Genomic DNA, 26,568 nt, shown 5'->3' on the forward strand with positions numbered 1-26,568 from the left:
TCCCCAATATACATCATCAACTCTCTCTGTGTCCCAAAAAAGATATCTTACATGATAAACGTGCTGTGCAGGGCACCCAAGAGAAATTTAATTGGATTATAAAAGTAATTAGAAAATTAAGCACATTAATCCTCCAACCAAACCAACCAGAAAAGTCTGATGAGTGCCAATAGATCCTTCTAATTTGCAGTTTTTTGCATACATGCATGCTGCTTAACATGTTCCAATCTCTCTTTAGATGGTAACTAGTAGCACAAATTAATCAAGAAACCCCACTTGAGCATAACCTTAAGCCGACCTCGATCGATCTTCTTCCTCCTCTCGATCTCCTCTCTCCTTTTTTTTCCTGTAGAATTCTATCTCTCTCTCTCTCTCTCTCTAGAAAGTATAAGTAGTTTCCTCTGTACAAGCAAAGCCATCTCACACTTCAATTTTCTTAAACTGCACCACTCACTCATGAACAAGAACAACCTCTCTTTTTTCATGTTTTTGCTTTTGCTTTTTAGTCCTTTGTACAAGCAAAGCCATCTGATGATGATTCCACTCTTCAGGAAGACTGGATCACTGAACAAGCCACAGCTTGTGCCCAATGCCTCAATTTGGTCTTCACCTGTTCAGGATTATCACCTACAAATCCACAAAATCAAATTAATATTTTTCAAAACAAACAGTTCGGAGTAAATTACTCTAAAAAACTAATTCTATGACCATCAATTGTCTACAATATCCACGCATAGTATGGTAAACAATAATATTAAATTCTCATATTTCATATTTTCTTTTATGAAATTCTCATATTTCATATTTTATGAATTGATAGTTTAATTATATTTTTCTTCACAAATATAGAAGCAGCTCAAAGTCTGAAACATCCTTCCCATTTGACAGATAAAGTACTAAAATATTGTGTATATTTATTAAAAAAAATGTTCTCTTATCATACTTTTGTTATGATAGAAAGTCGTCATACCTGGACTGCATATCTTCCATGCATCGGTATCGCTCGTAGGGCTTCCAAACGACAACGAATGTCCACCCATTGACGAAGTAGAATGGCGGGAGCTAGCGCTATTCGGTGTGGACACGGGGCTCAGGGAATACTGGCGGTTGACCGCGAAGTAAAGGTCAAGAGCGGGCAAGGTAGCGCTCAACCTCTGACCTTCCTCCTCATTGAACCCAAACCCTAGCTCAATGCACCCTTTGAGTTCATGCAAGTCCTCGTCCGTCAGATGCATGTCTTCGGAGTCTCTGATCCCGTGCATCCTCCTCTCCTGGCTGAGAATCTGGCGCCGCCGCCTCTCCCAGGCGATGTCCCTAGGCGTCTCGCACATGGACAGCTGCTTGCTCAGGCGCTTCCGGTTCAACATCTTGGGTGGGGCCAGCGGCATGTGCTGCAGCTCCTCGGAGGAGGATGAAAGGGATAGTGATGGCGACGATGACGACATCTTCCTTCGGTGTAAGTTCTCGTCCTTCATTTTTACGTAACTAAAAATTAATTAAACAAACGATGAGTTTGCTTGATTAACCAAATGCATGCACGTACGTACGTGGTGGTGTATGGTATTGAATGTATGGTATAAGGTTTATGTATGTGTATATGTGTGTGTTCTCAATACGGAGGTGGTGGTGGTGACAGCGGCAATAGAAGGAAGCCGCCGCACCAATCAGACATAGGTCTTTCGATCTGAGTGTGGTACGGGGCCGGGTTGGAGGGTTGGGGTGGGGTGGCGGTGTTTTATTTCTTCCCCAAAAAAGATAATCAGAAGGAGAAAAGGATCAGAGGAATTTAGGGTTTCTGAGGTGCATGATCTCTCACCAACCCGACCAGCTCAACACAGACGTTGTGTGAAGGCCTTTAATGGGGACAACGAGGGTGGATGGACCTGCGGTGGCCGCGCACATCCGTTGCCATTTCCACCATCCATTTCTAACTGTCACTAAACAAAACCTTCCCTAATTAATTTGTTAATTTTGGAGGGTACATAGCACGTACATATCTTCTCATATTCTAACAAATATCTTGTGCAGGCATGCTCCCTAAATTTATGTACGTCATGTCTTTGGATTTTTAGCTGGTGATACTAAAAAAAGAATGATAATATGATCAATGGTTACCTACCTTTGACAACAGTATCATTCTAGAAGTTACAATTTTTTAATATTGTGAATAATTAGGATTTTCGGACCAATTTGCTCATGGAGGACAATTTATTTATTTATTTTATATTCTGTAATTCTCTTTTGATTTATTCACTCTAAAATTCATAAGCACAACAGGAAGAAAAAAAATGTGCACAAATCACTTCTCTTTACACACGAGTGCTACTATTTGAACTAATTGTTGACAACCTCTGTATTGCGGGTAATGTGATAAGTAAATGTAGTTTAAATAACAATGAACAATGTAACACATCTGAATAATCTTTTAATTTAAGGATTTGTTAGTAGCACTCCATTAATAGTACTCCAAAATAGTCGTCATACACTCCCCCAAAGAGGAGTTGCAACTCATGTAGAGAGCCGTTATTAGCACCAAAAAATGTTACCCTCCAATCCCTTTGTGTGCATTTTCTCTTGTAAGTGTTTTAATTAAGGAATAGTTTTGAATGATCTTTTGAAATTAAGGGAGTTGTTAGTACTAGTACTCCAAAACAGTCATCATACACTCCTCCATACCATTCAAGAAATAAGAGAGAGTAGTGCCAGATGTTTACTATTCATTGCTACTAAGTTTCTTAATTTAACATTCATGTAGAGAGTTGTTATTGGCACAAAACAAAAATTATTATCCTACACTCCTTTGTGTGCATTTTCTCTCGTGTTTTATTAAAGAGAAGTTTCAAGTGATCTTTTGGAAGTGTCAAAATAACATCTAATTTATTATAATGTCTTTTGAAATTCTACTTTGTGATAAGAAGTCTTGAGTTCGAATTTTATAGACAACACTTAGTTGATCAAAAAGTAAAATCTTTTCCCAAATTCAACTTTTATAGTCATTACGTGACACCATCTTTTTTAAATGGTTGAAAGCGTGCTTTCTGCAATTAGCGTTTCTTGCGAGAAGCACTTCAAGTGCTTTTGAAACCCAAAAATATTCTCTCAAAAACACTTTCAATCATTTTAAAGTATCTTTCACACCAGCCCTTAGTCATTGGCTTAAAGCTTGGGCAATGCTCCTGTTCTACATTGCAGGAGGTCGTTAGAGTAGTTTCTCCAGCTTTTGGGGTACATTCATATAGAAATCAATATACCGATTGAAGTCAGCTCATAAGTCCATGAAATCAACGGTGGATTCCTTCCTTCAGATTTCATTGGTTCAACAAAACATTTTTCCAAATTATGAAACAAAAACATTATAAAGAAATTGCTAAATTTAGCATGTTCTTTTACTACAAACAGAAACTTCAAACGTTGTTACAACCAACCAAAACCTGTACAATCTTCGATTCTTGCTCCGAACCATTGGTTTCCAACTACATTCCCGGCTGTCAAACAACAACGGACATCTCAGAAATGGAAATCGAAACGAACTAAGAAAACAAAAGAACCCACATTTTACAAAAAAATAGAAGAGTACCAAATAATCAACCCTCTGCCTATGTCTTCGTCTTGCCTGGTCTAGTCCTTGAGGTCCAGGTAAGACCGCTAACCGTTTTTGCGTTTGGTTAGGTATGGCTTAGGTTAACACCATCATCCATAGAAGAAGAATACAAAGAAAAACCAGAGACCAAAGAAACCCTTGTCGTTTCTCCGGGCGTACAGGAGAACTTCTTGTACTTCTTCATTGATCAGAGTCCTCCGTTTTCCTGTACGCCGTTGACAGAGCTATCGGTCTCTGTCTCTCTTTTCTTTTTCGTTTTCTTTTTTTATTAGCTAGCAATGTACATCAAAACCCCGATTCTTCTCTTTCTCGCCTTTGCATCCGTGTTCTTGAACGGCCTCAATGCTGAAAACCCGGGCTCAGATCCGCTGATCCTTGGCTGCGGCGCTGAAAATGAGGCCAAAGATGCAGATGGGAGGAAATGGCAACCGGACTCGAAGTACCTTGCCGATTCATCAAAGACAACCTCGGCACAAGCGCAGTACCAGGACCCTGCGCTTCTTTCCGAGGTTCCATACATGAAAGCCAGGATTTTCACCGCGAATGCCACATACAAGTTGCCTGTGAACCCGAAGCAGCGGTACATGCTTAGACTTTATTTCTATCCGGCTGTGTACGGCAGCAACAACGCTGAGGGGTCCTATTTTTCGGTTGTCGCCAATGGAATCACTCTCTTGCAAAACTTTAGCGCTTCAATCACTTGCAAGGCCCTTACACAAGCTTATATCATGAGAGAGTATCTGCTGGCACCCCTCAACAAGGATTCTCTAGAGGTCACCTTTTCGCCTTCCTCGGGGTTTGCATTTGTGAATGGCATTGAGCTGATTGGAACGCCTGACATGTTCGGCGACGCTGCAATAGTCGGGTCTTCAGACCAGACTTTTGACGGCAAGAGGTCAAATTTGCAGACCATGTTTAGAGTGAATATTGGGGGGCAGTTTATTTCCCCAACCAATGACTCCGGCGCCCTAACAAGGACATGGTACGATGACTTTGCTTATGTATATGGTGCGCAACTTGGGGTCACCAATGAGGCCGCCAAGGGTGTAAAAATCGACTACAAAAATATGCCACCATACATTGCTCCCGTTGATATCTACAGGACCTCGAGATCAATGGGTGAGAAGAAGGACATCAACCTCGGTTACAACCTCACATGGGTGTTCAACCAAGTTGATGCCAAATTCATGTACCTTGTGAGGTTACACTTCTGTGACTTTTACCTCACCAAAACCAACCAAATAGTGTTCACAATCTACATTAATAATCAAACCGCCGAGGCTGAAGCAGATGTGATCGGATGGACAGGAGGAAAGGGGGTGACTACATACAGAGATTATGTGGTAGCGGCCGATGAGGATTTTAACGGTGACCTTTGGCTAGCCTTGCATCCTTCAACGAAATCAAGTCCAGAGTTCTATGATTCGCTCCTCAATGGGGTGGAGATATTCAAGCTCGAACAAGCTAAAAACTTGGCAGGCCTTAATCCCAAGATTTCCAACATGTTGGCAAAGGATATTGAGGAAAAGCAGAGAAGCTTTCAAAGTCAGCAGCAACAGGGAGAAAGCGGAACCAACAAAGCTCACGTGATTGGTGGTGCTGCTGGAGGAGCTGCAGCCTTTGGCATAGTTGCTGCATTGTGCATTGCTGTGTACCAACGAAAGAAAAAGGCCCTGGGAAGCGATACACACACCTCTAGCTGGCTACCAATCTACGGCAATTCCCATACCAGTGGCACCAAATCCACAACCTCAGGCAAGAGCAATGGTAGCGCCCACCTGTCATCAGCTGCTCAAGGCCGTTGTAGGCGTTTCACCTTCCCTGAGATGAAACATGCTACTAAGAATTTCGACGAGTCTAATGTCATTGGTGTTGGAGGATTCGGAAAGGTGTACAAGGGTGCCATTGATGGAGGAACAAATGTGGCCATCAAGAGATCCAACCCACAATCAGAGCAAGGAGTTCACGAATTCCAGACCGAAATTGAGATGCTTTCAGAGCTGAGGCATAAACACTTGGTCTCTCTAATTGGCTTCTGTGAAGAAGATAATGAAATGTGCTTGGTTTATGACTACATGTCACGCGGCACTCTACGAGAGCATCTGTACAAGGGCAACAAATCTCAAGGTCAACTGTCATGGAAGAAAAGGCTGGAGATCTGTATTGGAGCAGCAAAGGGACTTCATTACCTTCACACCGGGGCTAGGTGGACCATCATCCACAGGGATGTCAAGACGACAAACATTCTCTTGGACGAGAATTGGGAGGCCAAGGTTTCTGATTTCGGGCTCTCGAAGACTGGTCCCAACATGGATCAAGGCCATGTTAGCACAGTGGTGAAGGGTAGCTTTGGTTACTTGGACCCCGAATACTTCAGGAGGCAGCAACTGACAGAAAAATCCGATGTCTACTCGTTCGGAGTTGTCCTCTTCGAGGCATTGTTCGCAAGGCCAGCTCTCAACCCTAGCCTGTCGAAGGAACAGGTCAGTCTAGCGGATTGGGCTCTTCATTGCCAAAGAAAAGGAATTGTGGAGGAAAACATTGATCCTCACCTCAAGGGGAAAGTCAACATGGAAAGCGTAAAAAAATTCGCAGACACAGCTGAGAAGTGCTTGTCCGACTCAGGACTCGACCGCCCCACTTTGAACGACATCTTGTGGAACCTTGAGTTTGCACTCCAGTTGCAGGACGACACAGATGGCTCGAGTCACTCCTCAAGACGCGAAAGAAGTGACTCTGACGACCCCCATCTGAGAAACCAAAACATGATGGCAGTACACTACAGCAACCTGAGCCTCGGAAGCGATAGTGATTTGGGAGAAGAAACCAACAACAACAACAACACCACCACCACAAATGAGAACACCGACGACACCAGCGCAATCTTCTCACAGATTGTCAATCCAAAAGGTCGATAAACGTAATGCTCTTAGTTCATGATTTGCTGTAAGAGAAAGCAATATGGGATCAGACCAACTCACAAGATTAATTGCTTTCGTTGTATGTAGTACTTTGTCTACTTTTTGTTCCTATATATGATTCTATAGCAATCTGTACGCTACTCAAACAAGTTCATGCAGAAGTCGAGTTTGTTCTTCCCGGTGTGCTATATGATAAAGTTATAATTTGTATATTAGTCTCTCATCTAGTATATAAATCTTATATACACGATATATTATCAACTGTAAATTGTGGAAATCGGAAAGAACATAGAAGGAATCATTTTGTTAGATTCTTCATGTTTTTACCTCTCTACTTTGTTCCAATGAGTAAGAATCGTTCAGATGCTTTACACTTTCCCGTCTATTTTCTCGAGAAACAAACAAAGATTTCTGAGTTTCATACACTGTGAGCCTGATTATATTTTCTAAACCCTAAACCCCAATCCATAAAACTAGAACGTAGCATAAAAAGATGGAAATTTACAAACGGCACAGCCGGCCACTGATCTAACACCGATACTACCCCAACGTCGTTGTAGATCCGTTGCGCTATTTGGCTGCAACGTCTTGCATCCATCCTGCAGAAAATAAATTGGAAAATATGTCAGGGCAGGTCTTCGCCTAAGCCGATCAAAGACAGAATATATGGAGTGCAAGTTCAGTGCAAATGGAGGCCAAAACGAGTTAGGGGTGAGGATCGGAGATCAAGAAATACCAAAGAGCGACCGTTTTCGTTACCTAGGATCTATCTTGCAAAAGAACGGAGAATTAGATGGAGATCTCAACCATAGAATACAAGCTGGATGGATGAAGTGGAAGAGTGCATCCGGCGTGTTGTGTGACCGCCGTATGCCACTGAAGCTCAAGGGAAAATTTTATAGGACGGCAATAAGGCCGGCGATGCTGTATGGCACAGAATGTTGGGCGGTGAAACATCAACACGTACACAAAATGGGTGTAGCGGAGATGAGGATGCTTCGTTGGATGTGTGGGCACACGAGAAAGGATAAGATTAGGAATGAGGATATCCGGGGTAAAGTAGGAGTAGCCGAAATTGAAGGAAAGATGAGAGAAAATCGGTTACGGTGGTTTGGACATGTGCAAAGAAGGCCTACTGACGCTCCGATTAGAAGATGCGACTATGGGACAGAGGTTCAGGGCCGAAGGGGTAGAGGAAGACCTAGGAAAACTTTGGAAGAGACTCTAAGAAAAGACTTAGAGTACTTGGATCTAACGAAGGACATGACACAGGATCGAGCACAATGGCGTTCTAAGATTCATATAGCCGATCCCACTCAGTGACTTGGATTTTCCAAGTCTCCAACCAAGAAGTTTTCCTCACTCGGGAAATTAAGGGAACACTACCCCAACCTACATGCTCCACTCAGAAAGCTTCAACATACAAGCTTCAACAAAAGAAAATTCAAAGAACTTAGCGAAGAAGGCTTTGGTGTATTTAACACAATACGTTGAAATGAAGGAAAGCTTATTTATTGATATCCCCGATAAGCTACAAATATGTACATATACATGAGTCAAAATAAACACACAAGAGGGAGCCTTCACAAAGGTTGCTTAGGAGAAGTCTCAGCAGTCGGTAGAGCCCCAGAAAGAGAAGGCACCGGAGGGGGATCATTTGGAGCCTCAGTACTGGACAGAACCCTAGGAGGAGGAGGCATCAGAGGTTGATCATTTGGAGCTTCATTACGCGGTACAGCCCCAGAAGACGAAGGCAATAAATGCCTTTGGAACAAACCCACAAATCTCTGATGATCAAGTAAAACCTGACCATCAGTTTCCTTCATCTGGTCAAGCTTCCTCTTCATGTTTGTAGCATAGTCATGTGCGAGCCGGTGCAACTGTTTATTCTCATGCTTGAGCCCTCTAATCTCCTGTTTGAGACTCATCACTTCAGCCGCCAATGATTCAACTTGGCGGGTTCGAGCAAATAGGCGTTGGGCCATATTAGACACAGAACCTGCACACTGAACACTGAGAGCCAGCGAATCCTTAACAGCTAACTCATCAGACCGTTTGGAAAGTAGTCTGTTATCTTTGGGAGTGAGAAGGTTCCTGGCCACCACCGCAGCGGTCATATCATTCTTCATCACGGAATCCCCAACGGTAAGAGGACCAGTTGGGGAGACGAAGGATGGGCGCCATATGTTGTCTGGAGAAGGCGGGGCTGCCTCTTCAACAAGGTTCAAGTCAAAACGACGGTCGGAGGGGCCAGACATTTTCAAAGGTGTTGAAGAGAGAAGAGGTCGGACAAATCAAGATATTAGAAGTGCAAGAATGAAGCTTCTACTGGTGGAGATTCAAGTGTGCTTTGGAACTTAATGCCAGCCTCTATAAAAATCTGCACTCGACGGAGCTTCAGAAATCAAAGAGGCGCCTGCTCAGAAATCGAAGAGGCGTTTGCTTTCTCAAAAGTTGGGCTGCTTAGAGATCACGAGGGTTGATCTCAGAAATCGAAGAGCCGTTTGCTTTCTCAAAAGTTGGGCTGCTCAAAGACCACGAAGGCCGATCTCAGAAATCGAAGAGGCGCTCGCTTTCTCAAAAGCTGGGCTCCCTAGAGACCACGAGGGCCGATCTCAGAAATCGAAGAGGCACCTACTTTTCCAGCCTTGTCAGCACCTGTCACACGCACACTCAGCTTTGCGGAAATTATGGGCATTCTGTCAAAGACTTCTGGGGAAGTAGAAAACACATGAATCTTACTGTTCAATCACCCACTTCCCACACGCAACAATAGCTCATGGGTACCACAGATAACTTTGCCAAAGTTCTCTGCCAAAGTTGAGCACGTGAAGCTTGCAGCTCCCACTACATCGCTCTGACCAAGAAGGGTAAAAGAATAGCAAAGAAACAGCACTAACAAAGTTTAGACCCATAAATTTTGAAGGTCTAGCTACCATATTATTACCCACAAGGGTAAAGGAACAGTACCACTGCTGGATAATTGGAAAGTCCATGTATGTCAACCTCTGTGCTTCGTGGCAAGGTAGACTAGCAAACATGCCCAACCTTTACTCACATTCGAGAAAACACTCCCAATAAGATTGCTTGCTCCAAAATCGAAGAGGCACCGTCCTCCGAATCTAAAGAGCCAGACTCCTAACATGACTACTTTCTTAAAAATCGAAGAGCGGGTAAAGGAACAGTACCATTGCTGGATAATTGGAAAGTCCCTGTGTGTCAACCTTTGTGCTTCGTGGCAAGGTAGACTAGCAAACATGCCCAACCTTTACTCACATTCGAGAAAACACTCCCAACAAGATTGCTTGCTCCAAAATCGAAGAGGCACCACCCTCCGAATCTCGAGAGCCACTCTCCCAACATGATTACTTTCTCAAAAATCGAAGAGACACTGCTCCCCGAATCTCGAGAGCCAGACCCCCAGCATGATTGCTTTCTCAAAAATCGGTGAGGCACCGTTCTCCGAATCAATCGAAGAGGCGCTCGCTTTCTCAAAAGCTGGGCTGCTCAGAGACCACGAGGGCCGATCTCAGAAATCGAAGAGGCACCTACTTTTCTAGCCTTGTCAGCACCTGTCACACGCACACTCAGCTTTGCAGAAATTATGGGCATTTTGTCGAAGACTTCTGGTGAAGTAGAAAGCACATGAATCTTACTGTTCAATCACCCACTTCCCACACGCAACAATAACTCATGGGTACCACAGATCACTTTGCCAAAGTTCTCTGCCAAAGTTGAGCACGTGAAGCTTGCAGCTCCCACTACATCGCTCTGACCAAGAAAGGTAAAAGAATAGCAAAGAAACAGCACTAACAAAGTTTAGACACATAAATTTTGAAGGTCTAGCTACCATATTATTACCCACAAGGGTAAAGGAACAGTACCACTGCTGGATAATTGGAAAGTCCCTGTGTGTCAACCTCTGTGCTTCGTGGCAAGGTAGACTAGCAAACATGCCCAACCTTTACTCACATTCGAGAAAACAGTCCCAACAAGATTGCTTGCTCCAAAATCGAAGAGGCACCGTCTTCCGAATCTCGAGAGCCAGACTCCCAACATGACTACTTTCTCAAAATCGAAGAGAGGGTAAAGGAACAGTACCATTGCTGGATAATTGGAAAGTCCCTGTGTGTCAACCTTTGTGCTTCGTGGCAAGGTAGACTAGCAAACATGTCCAACCTTTACTCACATTCGAGACAACACTCCCAACAAGATTGCTTGCTCCAAAATCGAAGAGGCACCGCCTTCCTAATCTCGAGAGCCAGACTCCCAACATGATTACTTCCTCAAAAATCGAAGAGACACTGCTCTCCGAATCTCGAGAGTCAGACCCCCAGCATGATTGCTTTCTCAAAAATCGAAGAGGCATCGTTCTCCGAATCTCGAGAGCCAGATACCACAGACCACTTTTTCAAAGTGCTCTGACAGAGTTAAAACATGTGAAACTGGCAGCTCCCACTACCGTGCTATGACCAAGCAGGGTAAAGGAATAGCATTACTACTTGTTGTTAGGGAGACTCCTATATATGTCGACCTCCATCCCCAACGGACAGGCAGACTTGCAAAAATGCTCAACCCTTCATCATATCTGAGAGGGCACTCCCAACAAAGCCTTTCGAAATATTCAGCTTTCTTTCCCCCCGATAATACCTCTGCAAACAAGCTATACTAGAGCAAGAATATCTCATATCATCAGGGTTAAAAGCAAGAGTATCCCATATCATGCTTTTTCCCTGTTTTTTCTTTTGGCCTTGTTTTTACCTGCAAGACAAGGAGAAAGAGAGCAATCAGTCAGTACTTGGAATCAAGCTTCCAGCCAGGAACTGACTGCCTGGAACCCCTTACCTGATTACTTACCTGGCATTGCTCTCGAGTACTCATCTTCATCATCTTATGTTTCCAGGGAAGATTCCGCATCTGCTTGAGGAACAGATAGGGCAAGTGCGAAGGATACAAGGAAGCATGTGGAGACAAGCGTAACAGCACACGTGCCGATACATCCATTACTCTGTCAAAAGCAAAAGTATCCCATATCAGCAGGGTGGAACGTACTCTAGATTTGATGGACTTGTTTTGACCCTCAAATTCTTCAGTCGGCCTTATACTCTGGAGGAAACCAGAAAACCCTCCAGCTCAGTTCAAGAATAAACCTGTGGAAAGTTACTTCTTCAAAAGCAAAAGTATCTCATATCATCTCTTCTCATTTTTCTTCTCTTTATCCTTCATGCTGCTGCAAGATGGGGAGAAGGTGAACAATCAGTCGGAGCTCTGATTGCTTACCTTGTCTGTCACCTCTTTCAGCAGACCCCCTAGCTCGGCGACTTGGGGGACTCCTACTACATGGTTTGTATCGCGCTTGACCAAGCCTGAAACTACAAGTAAGCTTCAAGTGAAATTGATACATTACCTTGTGCATCTCCACCAGTTAAAGATACCACCCCTGGATGGAGGAAGAGTACTTCCAGAGAAGATGCCACATCTACCTATGAGACAGATAAGGCAAGTCAAGACGACACCACACTCCGATACTTAGAAGTTTCATGATTACGAGATCATTATCCCACAATATTTCCTAATGTCATTTGTACTAAATCATTCACTCGTACTCACTAAAGGAGAGCTTGAACCTATGTACTTGTGTAAACCCTTCACAATTAATGAGAACTCTTCTATTCCGTGGGCGTAGCCAATCTGGGTGAACCACGTACATCTTGTGTTTGCTTTCCTATCTCTATCCATTTATATACTTATCCACACTAATGACCGGAGCAATCTAGCGAAGATCACAAAAAGCGACCGTTTTCGTTACCTAGGATCTATCTTGCAAGAGAACGGAGAATTAGATGGAGATCTCAACCATAGAATACGAGCTGGATGGAAAGAGTGCATCCGGCGTGTTGTGTGACCGTCGTAGGCCACTGAAGCTCAAGGGAAAATTTTATAGGACGGCAATAAGGCCAGCGATGTTGTATGGCAGAGAATGTTGGGTGGTGAAGCATCAACACGTACACAAAATGGGTGTAGCGGAGATGAGGATGCTTCGTGGGATGTGTGGGCACACGAGAAAGGATAAGATTGGGAATTAGGATATCCGAGGTAAAGTAGGAGTAGCCGAAATTGTAGGAAAGATGAGAGAAAATCGGCTCTGGTGATTTGGACATGTGCAAAGAAGGCCGACTGACGCTCCGGTTCGAAGATGTGACTACGGGACAGAGGTTCAGGGCCGAAGGGGTAGAGGAAGACCTAGGAAAACTTTGGAAGAGACTCTAAGAAAAGACTTAGAGTACTTGGATCTAACGGAGGGCATGACACAAAACCGAGCGCAATGGCGTTCTAGGATTCATATAGCCGACCCCACTTAGTGGGAAAAGGCTTTGTTGTTGTTGTTGTTGTTGTTGATGTGCATGCTTGTGCTCGCTATAGCTCAAGCTGATATTGATGACTCCATCACCACCGCAAATATGGATTCCAAACTTGCTTCTGCAGGTATATATGTGTTTAAGTTGTTAAACTATTTACGATTGTTTTGCTCGACTTTGTAGATACATCGCGCTACACGGATGGCTTTGCGAATTCTTGTTGTGAGAGCTACTCCAAGATTAAAAGGGTGTAATTTGGTTGCAACGTCTCGCATGCATGCTTCAGATAATAGATTGGGAAACATGCCATGATTCCCAGTAGCATTAGTAGCAAATAAACATACTTCATAAGCTATTTGATTGCAGATATAACATCTAGAAAATGAGACGTAAAATAGTTCTTTCATGATTTTACTGAACTCCCCGTTGTATTTAAGGGGAGGAAGATAAATATCTTGAAGAAAACAGAAGCAAAAACACTAGAATCAGCAGAAAGTTAGCAAGTCTAAGTTTAAAATGACGGTTTTGCATCTATTGCGGCGATTTTGTATTTTTAGCGGCGACTTTCAGACTTTTTGTGACCATTTTAAAGAAAATCAGCCGGTGCAAAATTTGTGGGTGTTAAAAACAAGGTTTAAGTCAATTCCATGGAGACATAAGCCTCATTGGAGGGTAACTTATTTTATTTCAAAGATACGTTCTCATATAAGGGTGGATATGAAGAACTCAACTACTGAATTTAATTGCACAGATAAAAAAACTTAAAATATCTTTTACAACGATATAAGTTGTCACTAGTCGTCCCAAAATAGTTGTTTTGCAGCGGTTAAGAAAGTCGCCGCTAAAAGTCGAGCATAAATTATAGCTTCCCCACCCCCCGCCCTCCCCCCTTAGGTGATATTTTGCTGTTTGGACCAAACCATTGAGTTGATGGTTGTCGTCCAATAACCTAATTTTAGGAACCTCTTCGAGGGCTCCATCTAACTCTACAATATTAAGCCTTACTGTTCATTTGGCTCTGGTCATTTGGCTTCCAAATTAGTTATTGTACGTTCAATGTTTTATTACAACCATATTAAACGAAATTGTGTTATGATGACTTGATCGATCCAGATGATTCAAAATGCACTGCTATGCTTGGACGATTGGGACTCAATAAACTGGACATTGATCTGCGACGGTGACGTTGAAAACTACAAATTCACCCGACCAAAGTTCCATCAAGCATCTCTTCAGAACAAATCTAAACTCAGAAATACGTAACAAAAAATCTTCACCAAAAAAACTACGTAAAAAATACAAGGACATTGAGAAAATACGTATAAAATTTCAGGGCGTTAAGAAAATCGCTGAAACAACCAACAAAATGAAAATGGAACAAAGACGTATATCGCAAAATATCTCCGATCAAAACCAGTTAGAATTTATTTTCAAATTAGCATTCTCAAAGGACTAGGGTTCCAAACCCACATAAGCATGTAACCAGTTTCCAAATAACTCCACAGAAGGTAAACCAGGTCAAGATCTAAGACTGATTTCAGAGAATCGATACATAACTTAAGTAGACTATACTCCGCAGAAAGCAAACTACATGAGGAAAAAAAAAAGGAACTTTAACGAAAAACTCCTGGTACTGTTCACTTTAACGAAAAACCACATTTTTACACTAAAAAGTCAATCTTAGTACTATTCATTGTACCCTTTATTTTGTCCTTATCGTTAAAACTCAAAGTTTTCAAGCCCTTTTCATTAGTTTTCCTATAAAAAAAATCTACTGAATAACTGCTCAGAAAACAGCTAAAACACAACTAATAAGAAACAGAAACTAAATCCTCAACTCCCGAATAAACATAAATTTCGTGACACCGCATTAAACAAGAGAATATTGCACAATTTTTTTGAGAAACAAAATTATTGCACAAATACAAGGAATTTAGATTTAAATATAGCAGGAAACGGAAATGGCACAAGTGAGTAGTAACTCACTTACTTAGGAGTCTAGGATACATCAGCATCCGAGGGCACCAGAACACCAAGTGAATAGAGCCCCAAAAGCTATAAATAAGACATGGCACACCATATTCGACTGATATCAATACCATGCCAAATACAACCAAACTGAATGAAGAAATCTCAATACGCATTTGCAATGAGATGCAAACTCGGAGTCCCGGACTAAAATTGATGTTTAAGTCCTAAATAAAAAATGGGTGACATGAAGCTCAATTGCCTCATAAGAACCAACCAAAAAAAGAGAAAATGCCTCTGAAATGTAAAGGCTTAAACATCTGCAGAACTTAAAACAGACGCCACGTACGGGGTCACCAGGACACTGCAAAAGTTCATGTTTTCCTAGTTGCAAATACCAGTGCTTGTGTTATTTTATGATATACTGTTTTTACAGCATTTATGCTGATACATTGATGCAAAATGCCTCGCCTCAGACTAGTGAACGAAAGAGACCATATAGACGCAAAATACATGTAAATCACATAAAAACTCCATTAACATGTAAATATTTTCGCGTAGCACTTTCGTGCAAAATTGAAGCCGGTGATCCAAATGTTAAAAGGAAGGTAGAATTGGTCTCAAAGGGTGTGTTTGTTGCGTCGGACTATCTCGGACTGGATTAGCTTTGGGGACTAAGCTGGACTGGCTTAGACTAGACTAAGTTAGACTAACTTAGTGAAGCGTTTGGTGTAGTGTCGGACTAAAAACTAAAAACAATAACAAATTCTAATATTAAATTATTTAATTCACTAATAATTATTATTTTATATTATTAATTCAGATTTATTATTATTTTATTCCTACTTTTGACTATATTTTTCCTCTCTAGAAACCTCCGTCTGTAGTGCTTCCTATTTCCTATTTCCTATTTCTTTGCTCCGTCCTCTCCCTCTTTTTCCTCCCCACTCCCTCTGTTTCTCCGTCCTAATCCCTCTTTTTCTTTGTCCCTCTCCGCTTTCATCTCCACATTTTTCTTCCTATTTTTCTCTGTTCATCTCCCTTGTTTCTTTTTCTAATTTTTCTAAGACGCAATTGGCAAATCAAACCCATATCAGAGTTTGAGTCATATGGGTACTCGTCGTTCTACTTCTCCGGCGTCAACGACGATGGTCTGCGATTAGGCAGTCTGGAGTGCATGTGTAATTAGAATGGCTCTTGTGCATGTGTGAATGGACGATTGCTGTGCGTTTCATACGCACAACGATTTTGTTTTTGTTTTTGTTTTGTTTTTTTTTTTGTATCAAATTTTGGGTTTGGATCTGGGTTTGAGAATGGAAAGAGTGCATAATTTTTTTTCCTTTTTTGTTTTCGAATTTTGAGGGATTTAGGTTTGAAAATGGTATATGAGGGGCGAAGCAGAGCAGAGTTGGTAAATGGGATTTGGGTTTCAAATTTTGCAAGGAACAAGTAGGAAGAGGAGATGGGCGAAGCAAGGAGTTGGTCTTAGCAATCCGGCCGATTTCGAGGGGTCTCGTGAAGACCCTTTAGCGAAGCCGTTAGTCTTGGTTAGTCGGGGCGAGTCTCATTAAAGCTTGTCCGGGCGTGGAACAAACACAGCACTGCAGTCCCACTTAATCCAATCTAGTCTAGTGAATGCTAGTGAGCTCAAACAAACGCACCCAAACAGTATTACACAAGGACCAACATTTCACTTCCCAGTATTTCAATTCTAATATGTGACCCTATTGCCCTGGTGGATTCGGCCTTCCGCTTCAACCCACTGCATCCCGCGTTCAAACCCTACTCTCTACCCACAGTTTAGAATATAGTGTAGATTATGCTCCTATATTTAGGATCAAAAACACAGATAAATTCCATTAAATCAACTAATTAGCCATTTATCTAATTATTTTAAATAATCCACATCCAGCATCAACTGACTTCCAATAGATACATACAACTGCATTTGCAAACAGTCCAAATTGAATTTAATTAGCCATTTATTAAAATCCCCTTCGTTTTTTTTTTTCCTTTTACAATAAAACCTTTATATAGTCCCGGTTACTTGGAAAGGGATCCTCTCCGAATCTCTTCCACCAAATTCATCCAATCACCTAATCCGGACCCTTGAAATTTGATCAAACGGCTAAAGTTATTATAACTTTTAAAGGGACCCCTGATTGTAGCCGTTGGATCAAATTTCAAGAGCCCGAATTGATTGATTGGGTGGATTTGGTGGAAGGGATCCGGAGAGGATCCCTTTCCCCGGTTACTTAATAGAGATGTAGTTAAAACATATTGGCTTTGACTTAGTAGTGGAGCATATGAATTTCCATGAGCCCAATTCATGTTTACACTTTTGACTCACTTTTTTTTTTTGGAAATATTTTTGCTCACCACGAGTGGTGGTGATACTCATCATCCTATTTATTAGCATTAGATGATTTTAAATATCACAATCTGTGTAGTGGATAGACCTACATTTAAAATTTTAAACTCGTTCAATGGGCTCAACACCCTATTTGTCATTGTTAGATGATTTTAAATATTGCAATCTGTGTAGTGGATAGACATAAATTTCAAAATTTAAACTCGTTCAACAGACTCAACACCCTATGTATCATTGTTAGATTATTTTAAATATCGCAATCTGTGTAGTGTATAGACAAAAATCTCAAAATTTAAACTCATTCAATGGTCACAAAGGTGGTGAGCATTACTATCATTTAAGAATGGTGAGCAAAAATACACTTGCTTTTTTAGTAAAATTAATATTCTACGTTAATGTATACCAAAAAAGGAGGACGGTTTGAATTCAGGACGCATTAGACCCATTATTCTAAGTCACTTTTTTTATACTATCGATAGGAAGAGAGGGAAAATCGAATTGTCCTTAAGGTACCGTTTGGTACGTGGGACGGGACGGAACAGAGTGGGACGAAGCGTTCCATCCCACGTTTGGTGCACCTAAAACGGGTGGAACACGCTGTTCCGCGGGACAAATTTTGGGTGAATTTTCGTTTCGCCTCATCCCCTTGGAATGAATCGTTCCACATCCGTGGAACACAAAATTATAACCTCTCCATCTCCTTCTTCTTCCTCCTTGTTTCCATCCAAGGGCATCTTTGCTCCCTCTCCGTTCTGTCCCGTCCTGTCCCGTCCTTTCTGCATACCAAACGATACCTAAATGCAAATGGGAAATGACAGAACTATGTTGGAACCAGTGTAGTCCCGTCTAAGAACAGTTGCAGCATTATGTTGGAACTAGGTTAATTTCGTTAATGACGAATTCAATACAAATTTATTTTCACATCTCTTTAGTGTATTGGCATCTCAATCATTGCTTATTTGCCCCATTAATCATATTTTATGTGATAATTTATACATGCGACTTTTGATTATACTCCACTAACACAAGATTATAAACTTGCTTTTCATTTTGAAAGACTTCCTACGAGAATTATTATAAATAAATTAACCCATCATATCAACGATTAGAGCAAGATGACCAAATTCTTCCTCTACTAATGTCATTTCAAAATCATCTATCCACCGAAAAATTCTAAAAGGTGTGTGACTTTTGGATCACCAATAATTTACTAGGCCAGTTTTCATTTGCCTAACACCTAGATTATGCATTTCACTTTTCCATTTGATTAACAACAACTATTTTATTAAGGGAGAGATTTTTCAGTATGTCGAGAGCACGCCCCAATACACCAACTATTATATTGAGGATTCCAAGTGAAAAAAACTCATTAACTAAGCAATTAATCAATGGTAGTGCTATCCGCACACCTGTTTTACCTCCTACACGCTTCTTGTTAATTTATGTCTTTTGATCCTCTTCATTTCATTCAATCCGACAACAAAAAATTGAAAGATGTGTATGTGAAATGTAAAAAAAAAAAAAGTGTAAATAGCACCACCACTAATCAATTAATCAATTTACTAGATCTTACTTGAACAATAACCACAAGTTGATCACAAGATCATTATCTAACCTAATTGAATTTCCAACATTTGCCACTACCTTAAGCACTAAACTGTCACCTCAAATTTTATCAATTAGATAACTGAAAAATGCATTGGTCTGACAAAACTCAGTTATTGAAATGATCACTTTTCATAATTTTGTTGATATGCCGTTAATATTTGATCAATAATGTCTTCAAATCTGTCTCCAAAAAAATGTCTTCAAAGTATGATGTCCTTGTAAATTTCTCATTTCAATTCATTGAAAATTAGTTAAAAACTTAAAAAAAAAGTGTGGCAAAAAAAAGGCCAAAGACTACAAGGAGAAAATCTTGGGATCGATAGGTGGTGTTACTTTCACATGTGCAGATGATCGCATGTGCAGATGAACAGAGAAAAGCTTGTGTAAGGGCATCCTAATTATGTTGACTCATTTGTGGGAAATTCTCTGGTTTAACTTAAATTTCACTACAATCTCATTTAGTGTGAGAATTGTTTTCGTTAGACATTCTTATCGAAGTTTCGTCTCCCACAGTGATTCCGACCAAATAACTTGAGTCCTCTTATTGTAGAGAGATTCTCTCTTGCAACCCGATCAATCAATGATTCTTGTGTGTTTAAAACGTGAATTACCCTTCTAATAAAAACTTTGTTACGTAATGAAATAGTTGCAAGACATAATCGTGTAAGCGAGTACGGCAGCTAAACGATGAAGGGGTCGTATGCACCACATTGTCTCAAAATGCATCATATGCCGCCACGTCTATCGACGTCGCTGCATGCCTTACAGTCTGCAACGGCTATGGTAGATAGTGCAGCAAGCAAGAGAGATCAGATAGGACATCTATACGCGCTCAATAAAGCATGGATGGCAGTACTCGGTACTGTACTTTCGGTAAATTTTCAAAGCCACAGTAAACCCAAAACAGTAAAAACTCGAGGGCATGTACCAGGTCGTCTGATAATTATTTCGTTTTTAGTTTGGAAGCTTCTTGGAAAACTAAAACCCCCAACCTTTTCTCTCTCTTGGGTACTTCTCAATCTGGTTTTGACAAGGTTTTTAGAATTTAGAAAGGGAGAGAGAGAGAGAGAGAGAGAGAGAGAGAGAGAGAGAATGGAGGAGGTTGAGGCAGCTAACAAAGCAGCAGTTGAGAGCTGCCACAGAGTTCTGAATCTCTTGTGGAAACCAAAACCATGTAAACATTTGCAGGCGGAGACTGAGGTGGCAGTGTTCAAGTTCAAGAGAGTTCTCTCTCTCCTCAGCCATGGAAGAGGAAGAGTGAGAAAGTTGAAGAAAAACTTAAATCCACTACCTCTCCCTCACAATATCTTCTTAGATGGCCCTAATTATTCAGATATTTCACCAAAACCCCTCCAGTTACTCCCTCCTACTTTCCCTAAAACCCCTCACAAAGAAAAAGTTTTTCTTGGAAGCCCAGTTCCCAAAACAAAAACTTTGCAACAGCACCAGGAAGAGAGAACAAAATTACAGTTTCACCCCCAGCGGGTGAAATATAGGGATGAAATGGTGTTCTCTGGGAGAAACAGTGGCATCAACCTTGCATTTGATAGGTCTAGCTCTAGCTGCAAAACCTCCACGACGTCGGCCAGATCGTTCATGTCATGTTTGAGCATAGGCGGCTGTGCCGCCACCACCGGCAGAGATTCCTTTCGGTTAATAGGTGGTGTGCCTCGAGTTCCCGGTCAGATTTCCCAGCAGCAAAGGAGGTGCGTTGGTGTGGTGGAAAATGGGAGTGCGGAATGTCGCAGCAGTGGCAAATGCCATTTTCCAAAGAAGAGGCGAGTTTTGATTAAGAGACATTCTACTTTAAATTAATCAAAATTGCAAGTTAAGGGTTATAACTCGAGTGCACTCATGTTTGCGGGTATTCATTATTTGATTAGTAAGATTAATGTTGTTTTGTTAACAGGAAACTGAAGGAGAAAAGATCTTATAAGGTCCCTGCCATTAGTGACAAGATTTCAGACATTCCATCCGATGAGTATTCGTGGAGGAAGTACGGGCAGAAGCCGATCAAGGGCTCCTTGTATCCGAGGTAACGGTTACTCAGACAAGCTGTAGTTTTTATGGTGGTTTCCAATCTGACCATGAAGGGTTTTGATGTAGGGGATGCTACAAATGCAGCAGCATAAGAGGCTGTCCTGCGAGGAAACGTGTAGAGAGATGCCTTGAAGACCCTTCGATGCTCGTAGTCACCTACCAAGGCGAGCATAAGCATTCACAATCGGCCTGGTAAGGCATTGGCTTGAAATACCGCCACAGACATCCCACTGCAAGAAAGTTCTAGCCGTGAAGAGCATCTTTACAGGGCAAACATAGGCTAACAAGTATTTCTTGTGAAATGTAACTTGGAGTTGATGAAAAGCACTATTTTTAACGTTCACTTCTTTTGAAGCCTCCTTACGGAAATAAAAATTCTACTACGACATGAACTGGATAGTCATCAAGAAACACATTATTCAGAAACTAATAAACTTTATCCGATAAGATCCTACAAGCCGGTCGACTTTGTCATTGTTTACAAAATGATAGAACATTCAAAAGATATCCATGACGGGAAATCCAAATCCAAACTTAATAAAATCCGCTCAACATCAGATTAAGGAAGGAACAAGTGATCGAGGAGGTAGAAACTTCACTTAAGGGGAATGAACCTGGAAGAGTGAGTAGCACCAATACCGGGCCTTCCGTGCTTGACAGGCTTGTAGCTTATGGAGAACTCAGCCAGATAATGACTGATCATCTCAGGCTTAATCTCAACCTGATTAAAGGTCTTGCCATTGTACACACCAATGATGCTACCAATCATTTCAGGTACAATGATCATGTTCCTGAGGTGAGTTCTAACTGGCTCCGGCTTCTCACCAGGTGGGGCCTCCCTTTTCTATTCCAAAAAACAACGAAAACCAACAATAAATACAAACACACTCACAATTATAAGCACATTTTATCCGAACACTTTATACAAACAAAGATAAACTCGGTCTTAACAAAGTTACTAGAATCACCCGAACATAACGGAAGTCCAAACACAGAATACTAAGGCGAAACCATTTGTTGTAGCATGAAATACTAAGGCGCAAAAATAAACAACTTTAATGGAAAACCCTCTGGTAGAATACAAAGACAAGAATCTCACACTGGTAAGACATATTCAACTCTAAAATTCGAGAAACTGCACTGCATCAGAAGATTGGTCTTAAATGAATAAACATGGCAAGGTAATAGAGTTGGAACAAATGTTCGTAGCAGAAAAGGTAAATCGTTGCATTGTGCAATATGTACAAGAACATGATTCACATAAATTAAGGATTCTAATGAAGGTACCGATGCCGATGAAAAAACAAACAAAAACAAGTTCATCTACTCCGTGCTCATATTAAACTAATTCATATAATCCAAGATAAAATGAATTTCAATTCCGTTCATTTCTAGTTTAGTTCTATACGAACTTTTCAATCATCACAATAAAGTATTCGAAATTCATAAGCTGAGAATTAAGACAACTAATTGATCACAAATTTAAACCCGTAATTCGAAACACCAAACGGTTACTGAATAATCCAAACAATGTCTGCCAAATTAAGCGAAAAATAACTGAAACAAAGGCCGAAAGACACGAAATTTTACCGCTTTGCGCAGCTTCTTGATCAAAGCCATTGGCTTTCTCTTCAAACCTCTCTGGAACCTGAACCAATCCATCACCCACCAAAACAGAACTTCATTCAGCATAACCAAAACCAATTGCAAAGACTTATAGGTACAAATAGATACATATATACATACAAGTACAGGTATTTATACGTATTTATATACCAATGGAGAATCCGTACGTACCTTCTGCGAGCCCTAGCAGGAAAGAGCTTAACAAGCTCATCAGTCGACATGTCGAGAAGAGCATCCAAATCGACGCCTCTGAAGCTGAACTTCTTGAACGTCCTCTTCTTCGGTACTCCTGCCGCCGCAACGTCAGCCTCCACATCCGCCTAACCAACAAACAACCACCGCGAGCGGTCAGATTGATTCCCGCAAAAATCGCACAAAAAAGTTAGAAAATTGGAAGTAAATAAAAGGGTTGATTGGGAAATGCAATGTTAGAGAGAGAGGTCTGAGCTCACCATGTTTGCCGAAGACGAAGAGAAACCCTAATCCGCAGAGAGGTCGGCGACTGGTGGAGTTGCAGAGGAAGTGGATAGATTAGGGTTTTTGTGGCTGGGTATATAAAGGTCTCCGATTTAATGGATTATTTGGTGGAGCTTCGGAGGAGTCGGGTCCGCCCCGAATATCCGTATTTTAAAGTGTACTCGTATGGAGTCCGTTCTGGTCCTCCCTCGGGCTTGCCTATCAACTTTGGGCCTATTTGTTTGGTCTGCTTCTCATTAGGTTCAATACGCCTTATCGCTGGTTCGGAAGTGTTTTAAAAATAATTGAAAGTGTTTTTAAAGAAAATATTTTTAGGTTTCAAAAGCATTTGAAGTTCTTCCTACAAAAAGCACTAATTATGTGCTTCTTGCAGAAAATCTTTCAAGTGCTTTTTCAAGAATTCTTTATATTTTTAATAAAAATTGGTTTCAAAAATATTTTCACTACAAGTGGTTTCAATCATTTTAAAATCACTTCAAAACAAACCCCTTATGATAGTTAAAAACTTAAAAAGTGATTGCGAAATTTTAAAAAATTTAGGTCACATAAGTGCTTTATAAAAAAACATTTTAAAAAATTCAGATCACAGAAGTGCTTTATAAAAAACACTTGAATATTTTGCAAATTTTATAAGGAACTATTATTGGTATCCTAAAAATTCAATTACACACTCTTTGTGCGAGTATTTTTTTTTTTCAAGTATAGAAAATTGGGAATGCACATTTATGGCGCGTTTACTAATCTGTAATCAAATTGAGAGGAATGAATTGAGGAGGAATTGGATTGAGCAGGAATCAGAATCAGATTCTTGTTAAAGTTTGTTTGTACCATACTTGACCAATCCTGAAACTACTGAGCACCGGTCAACATTATACCGTCAAGGACCCAGAAAAGTTTCCCTCCGACCAGGAGGCCAATCACAGCGCGACACGTGTCGACATCAAAAGCCAATCATAGCGTGACACATGTCAACATCAGAAGCCAATCACAACACGACACGTGTCAATGTCATAATGAAACTAGAAACTCTCTTCTATAAATAGAGATCATTCTCTCACAATATTTCCTAATGTCATTTGTACTAAATCATTCACTAGTACTCACTAAATGAGAGCTTGAATCTATGTACTTGTGTAAGCCCTTCACAATTAATGAGAACTCTTCTACTCCGTGGACGTAGCCAATCTGGGTGAACCACGTACATCTTGTGTTTGCTTCCCTGTCGTTATCCATTTGCATACTTATCCACACTAGTGACCGGAACAATCTAGCGAAGGTCACAAACTTAACATTTTCTGTTGTACCAAAGTCCCCACTGATTTTGTGCATCAACATTTGGCGCCGTTTGTGGGAACGACACTTATTCCCACTCTCTTCAGCTTTGTTAAACTGGTTTCCACCATTCGTACACTCTCTTTTGACCAGGCATCCCTTTCCAACATGGGGAGCGAAGGAAGCTACAGCACACAGAATGACACCCTTCTTGCACCTGGTGCGAAGCAACAAAAGAAGTTTGCTCTTCAAGCTAAAGTCGATGAGCTGGATGCTCAGAACAACAAGATAGCGATGAAGAATGAGATCCTTTAAGAGCAGTATGAGAAGGTCTTCGAGATGTTCCACGAGGCTAGATATACTAAAGCACACGAGCTCATCACCCATGTGGAAGTCAACCATCAACTGGGTGCCCCCCAACACAGATAGTCATTTGCTATCGACATGGGTATTCCCGTTGAGGAGCGAGTTACTCATCGAAATGACGACCAACATGAGACTTCTCTCAACCCATCTATTTCGACCCGAAGCAGAAGGAGTGGAGGAATGCACCTCCTTACAGAATGAGTGAAATGATCGAAAGCCATCTTTCGCGACTGTCGAGACTTTCTAAAGCAACGTCAAGACAATCCCATCCATGTAAGCTCGAAGATCAATGACCCAAGGGTCTCTGAAAAACTCGGTCCCCTCCTATGTCCAGGGCCGACTGCCAATTTGGTGAAGGGGCAACAAGTCTTAGATAAACACGAAGGTATAGGGGACTCAGAGATGTTCCGACAGACATACCTTGGAAGTCAGTACGGCGAGTCCAAGGAAAAATCACATGCTCTTGATCAAACATTCCTACTTCCAAGCGGAGATGCAGATTTACGAAAGAAATCTCCGATAGTACATAACTCCACTCAGGACCCTCTTGTCCTACAGCTCTTTAAGGAAGTAAACAAGTCGAAGGCCGAACGACAAGCTGAGATACCTGATTGGAACCAACCTAGGCCATCCTCGACACCCCATCCAAGCAAAGACAAAGCAGAAGCTTAGCTTGCAACTCTATATTGGAAAGGAAGACCCAATTGAACATCTTAACCTCTTTGAGTCCACCATGGCATACCAGATGGACACCGACGAAGAGCGATGTCTTATCTTCCCCTCTACCCTATCTGGCGGAACTCTAAATTGGTATTGTCGTCTTCCACCTGAGATAGTAGACTCATTTGAGAAATTGAGGAAACTGTTTGTTTCTCAACACATTTTCCAGATCGATCGCTTGCACTCTGCGGATGACTTGTACATTATTCGCCAGAAGCCAGACGAGTCATTACGTATGTATGCTGGCCGCTTCAGCCATGAGTATTCCCGTTATGCCGAGGCAGACGACAAGACTGCCCTTAAAGCCTTCACGGCAGGCCTACGTGATTGTTTCTTCAAGTACATGATCAATGCCAACACTTGGAAGATTTACTTTGAGGTGATAGCACAGACTTACAAACATGCCTCCGCCGAGGCAATGACATATCAAGGGAAACCCCCAACAACCACCCCTTACCAGCAAGTAGGGAGTGGAAGCCAGATCCAACCAAATGAGAAAACCTCAACCTTCCAAACGGCAGCAGTGTCTCCCCCTGCCTTACTTAATACTTCGCCAAGTCAACAGACATATCAACCTCAGGGCAAAAGGAAAGATTTTCATCCTTACCAGTCTCACTTTAATAAAAAGAGTAAAGGACATTATCGCGATAACCAAAGGTATCGCCATGATAATGCCCGCCCTCAGGCAGTCAACACAGTGGGCCAAACACGTGTCAGGATAGGCCCTACCCCGAGATATGAGACATACACACCTTTGAATGCCACATGCGTGGCCATTTACCCCAGCATAGCACACCTGATACCGAAGCCAATGCCTAGGCAGTTGGGTTACAAGCCCATGTTGCTGCTACCACTAGCTTAACGGCCATGACGGTGAGAAGTGTATCACCCTTCGTGATCATATTAAAGCTTTGGCGCGTGAATGAAAATTTGATCAATTCATCATTCACCCTTCAAGGGATAACCATAACCAATGCCAAGTGAATGTGATTTATTCCATAAGCGGCGGCACACCCATATCTGAATCTTCCAACAGAACCATGAAAAGCAGTGAACGAGCTTTAAGGCCTGGTCACCAAGTGTTTCACGTGGAAGACATCAGGGGAGGCAAATATCAAAAGTTTAACTAGGATCCAATATGTTTCTACCCTGAGGAAGAAAGAGATATCATCTACCCTTACAATGACCCACTGATCGTGGAAGCTCACATAGCCAACTTTGAAGTACGACGAATCCTGG

At 41.5% G+C, this 26,568-nt stretch overlaps 4 protein-coding genes across 4 annotated transcripts; 2 read left to right on the forward strand and 2 right to left on the reverse strand.

Annotated features, from left to right (window-relative positions):
• Window positions 1–407: 407 nt before the first annotated feature.
• Window positions 408–1,621, reverse strand: LOC103451035 (uncharacterized). Its single transcript, XM_008390460.3, has 2 exons — window positions 971–1,621; window positions 408–627 (listed from the first exon to the last, which is right to left on the reverse strand). Exons 1-2 carry the CDS (start codon window positions 1,473–1,475, stop codon window positions 548–550), a joined length of 585 nt encoding a protein of 194 aa, XP_008388682.1. The 5' UTR covers window positions 1,476–1,621; the 3' UTR covers window positions 408–547.
• A 1,902-nt stretch (window positions 1,622–3,523) lies between these two features.
• LOC103451033 (receptor-like protein kinase ANXUR2) lies at window positions 3,524–6,790 on the forward strand. Its single transcript, XM_008390459.3, has one exon. It carries the CDS (start codon window positions 3,880–3,882, stop codon window positions 6,517–6,519), a length of 2,640 nt encoding a protein of 879 aa, XP_008388681.1. The 5' UTR covers window positions 3,524–3,879; the 3' UTR covers window positions 6,520–6,790.
• Window positions 6,791–19,867: 13,077 nt separating this feature from the next.
• Window positions 19,868–21,211, forward strand: LOC114820073 (probable WRKY transcription factor 74). Its single transcript, XM_029090147.2, has 3 exons — window positions 19,868–20,606; window positions 20,738–20,863; window positions 20,935–21,211. Exons 1-3 carry the CDS (start codon window positions 19,921–19,923, stop codon window positions 21,062–21,064), a joined length of 942 nt encoding a protein of 313 aa, XP_028945980.2. The 5' UTR covers window positions 19,868–19,920; the 3' UTR covers window positions 21,065–21,211.
• Window positions 21,212–21,265: 54 nt separating this feature from the next.
• On the reverse strand, window positions 21,266–23,158 carry LOC103451032 (small ribosomal subunit protein uS19x). The gene is made up of 4 exons (XM_008390458.4): window positions 22,947–23,158; window positions 22,666–22,814; window positions 22,459–22,516; window positions 21,266–21,712 (listed from the first exon to the last, which is right to left on the reverse strand). Exons 1-4 carry the CDS (start codon window positions 22,947–22,949, stop codon window positions 21,464–21,466), a joined length of 459 nt encoding a protein of 152 aa, XP_008388680.1. The 5' UTR covers window positions 22,950–23,158; the 3' UTR covers window positions 21,266–21,463.
• Window positions 23,159–26,568: the final 3,410 nt, after the last annotated feature.

This window comes from Malus domestica, chromosome 12 (assembly GCF_042453785.1).
Source record: "Malus domestica chromosome 12, GDT2T_hap1".
Lineage (NCBI taxonomy): Eukaryota > Viridiplantae > Streptophyta > Magnoliopsida > Rosales > Rosaceae > Malus > Malus domestica.

Coding starts and splice junctions, on each gene's coding strand:
- LOC103451035 (XM_008390460.3), bottom strand. CDS start 1,475: ATGAAGGACGAGAACTTACACCGAAGGAAGATGTCGTCATCGTCGCCA. Junction 628..970: donor ATGGAAGATATGCAGTCCAG/GTATGACGACTT, acceptor GTGGATTTGTAG/GTGATAATCCTGAACAGGTG.
- LOC103451033 (XM_008390459.3), top strand. CDS start 3,880: ATGTACATCAAAACCCCGATTCTTCTCTTTCTCGCCTTTGCATCCGTG.
- LOC103451032 (XM_008390458.4), bottom strand. Junction 22,517..22,665: donor CCTGCTAGGGCTCGCAGAAG/GTACGTACGGAT, acceptor GGATTGGTTCAG/GTTCCAGAGAGGTTTGAAGA. Junction 21,713..22,458: donor TCAAGAAGCTGCGCAAAGCG/GTAAAATTTCGT, acceptor TTTTTGGAATAG/AAAAGGGAGGCCCCACCTGG.
- LOC114820073 (XM_029090147.2), top strand. CDS start 19,921: ATGGAGGAGGTTGAGGCAGCTAACAAAGCAGCAGTTGAGAGCTGCCAC. Junction 20,607..20,737: donor TGCCATTTTCCAAAGAAGAG/GCGAGTTTTGAT, acceptor TTTTGTTAACAG/GAAACTGAAGGAGAAAAGAT. Junction 20,864..20,934: donor AAGGGCTCCTTGTATCCGAG/GTAACGGTTACT, acceptor GTTTTGATGTAG/GGGATGCTACAAATGCAGCA.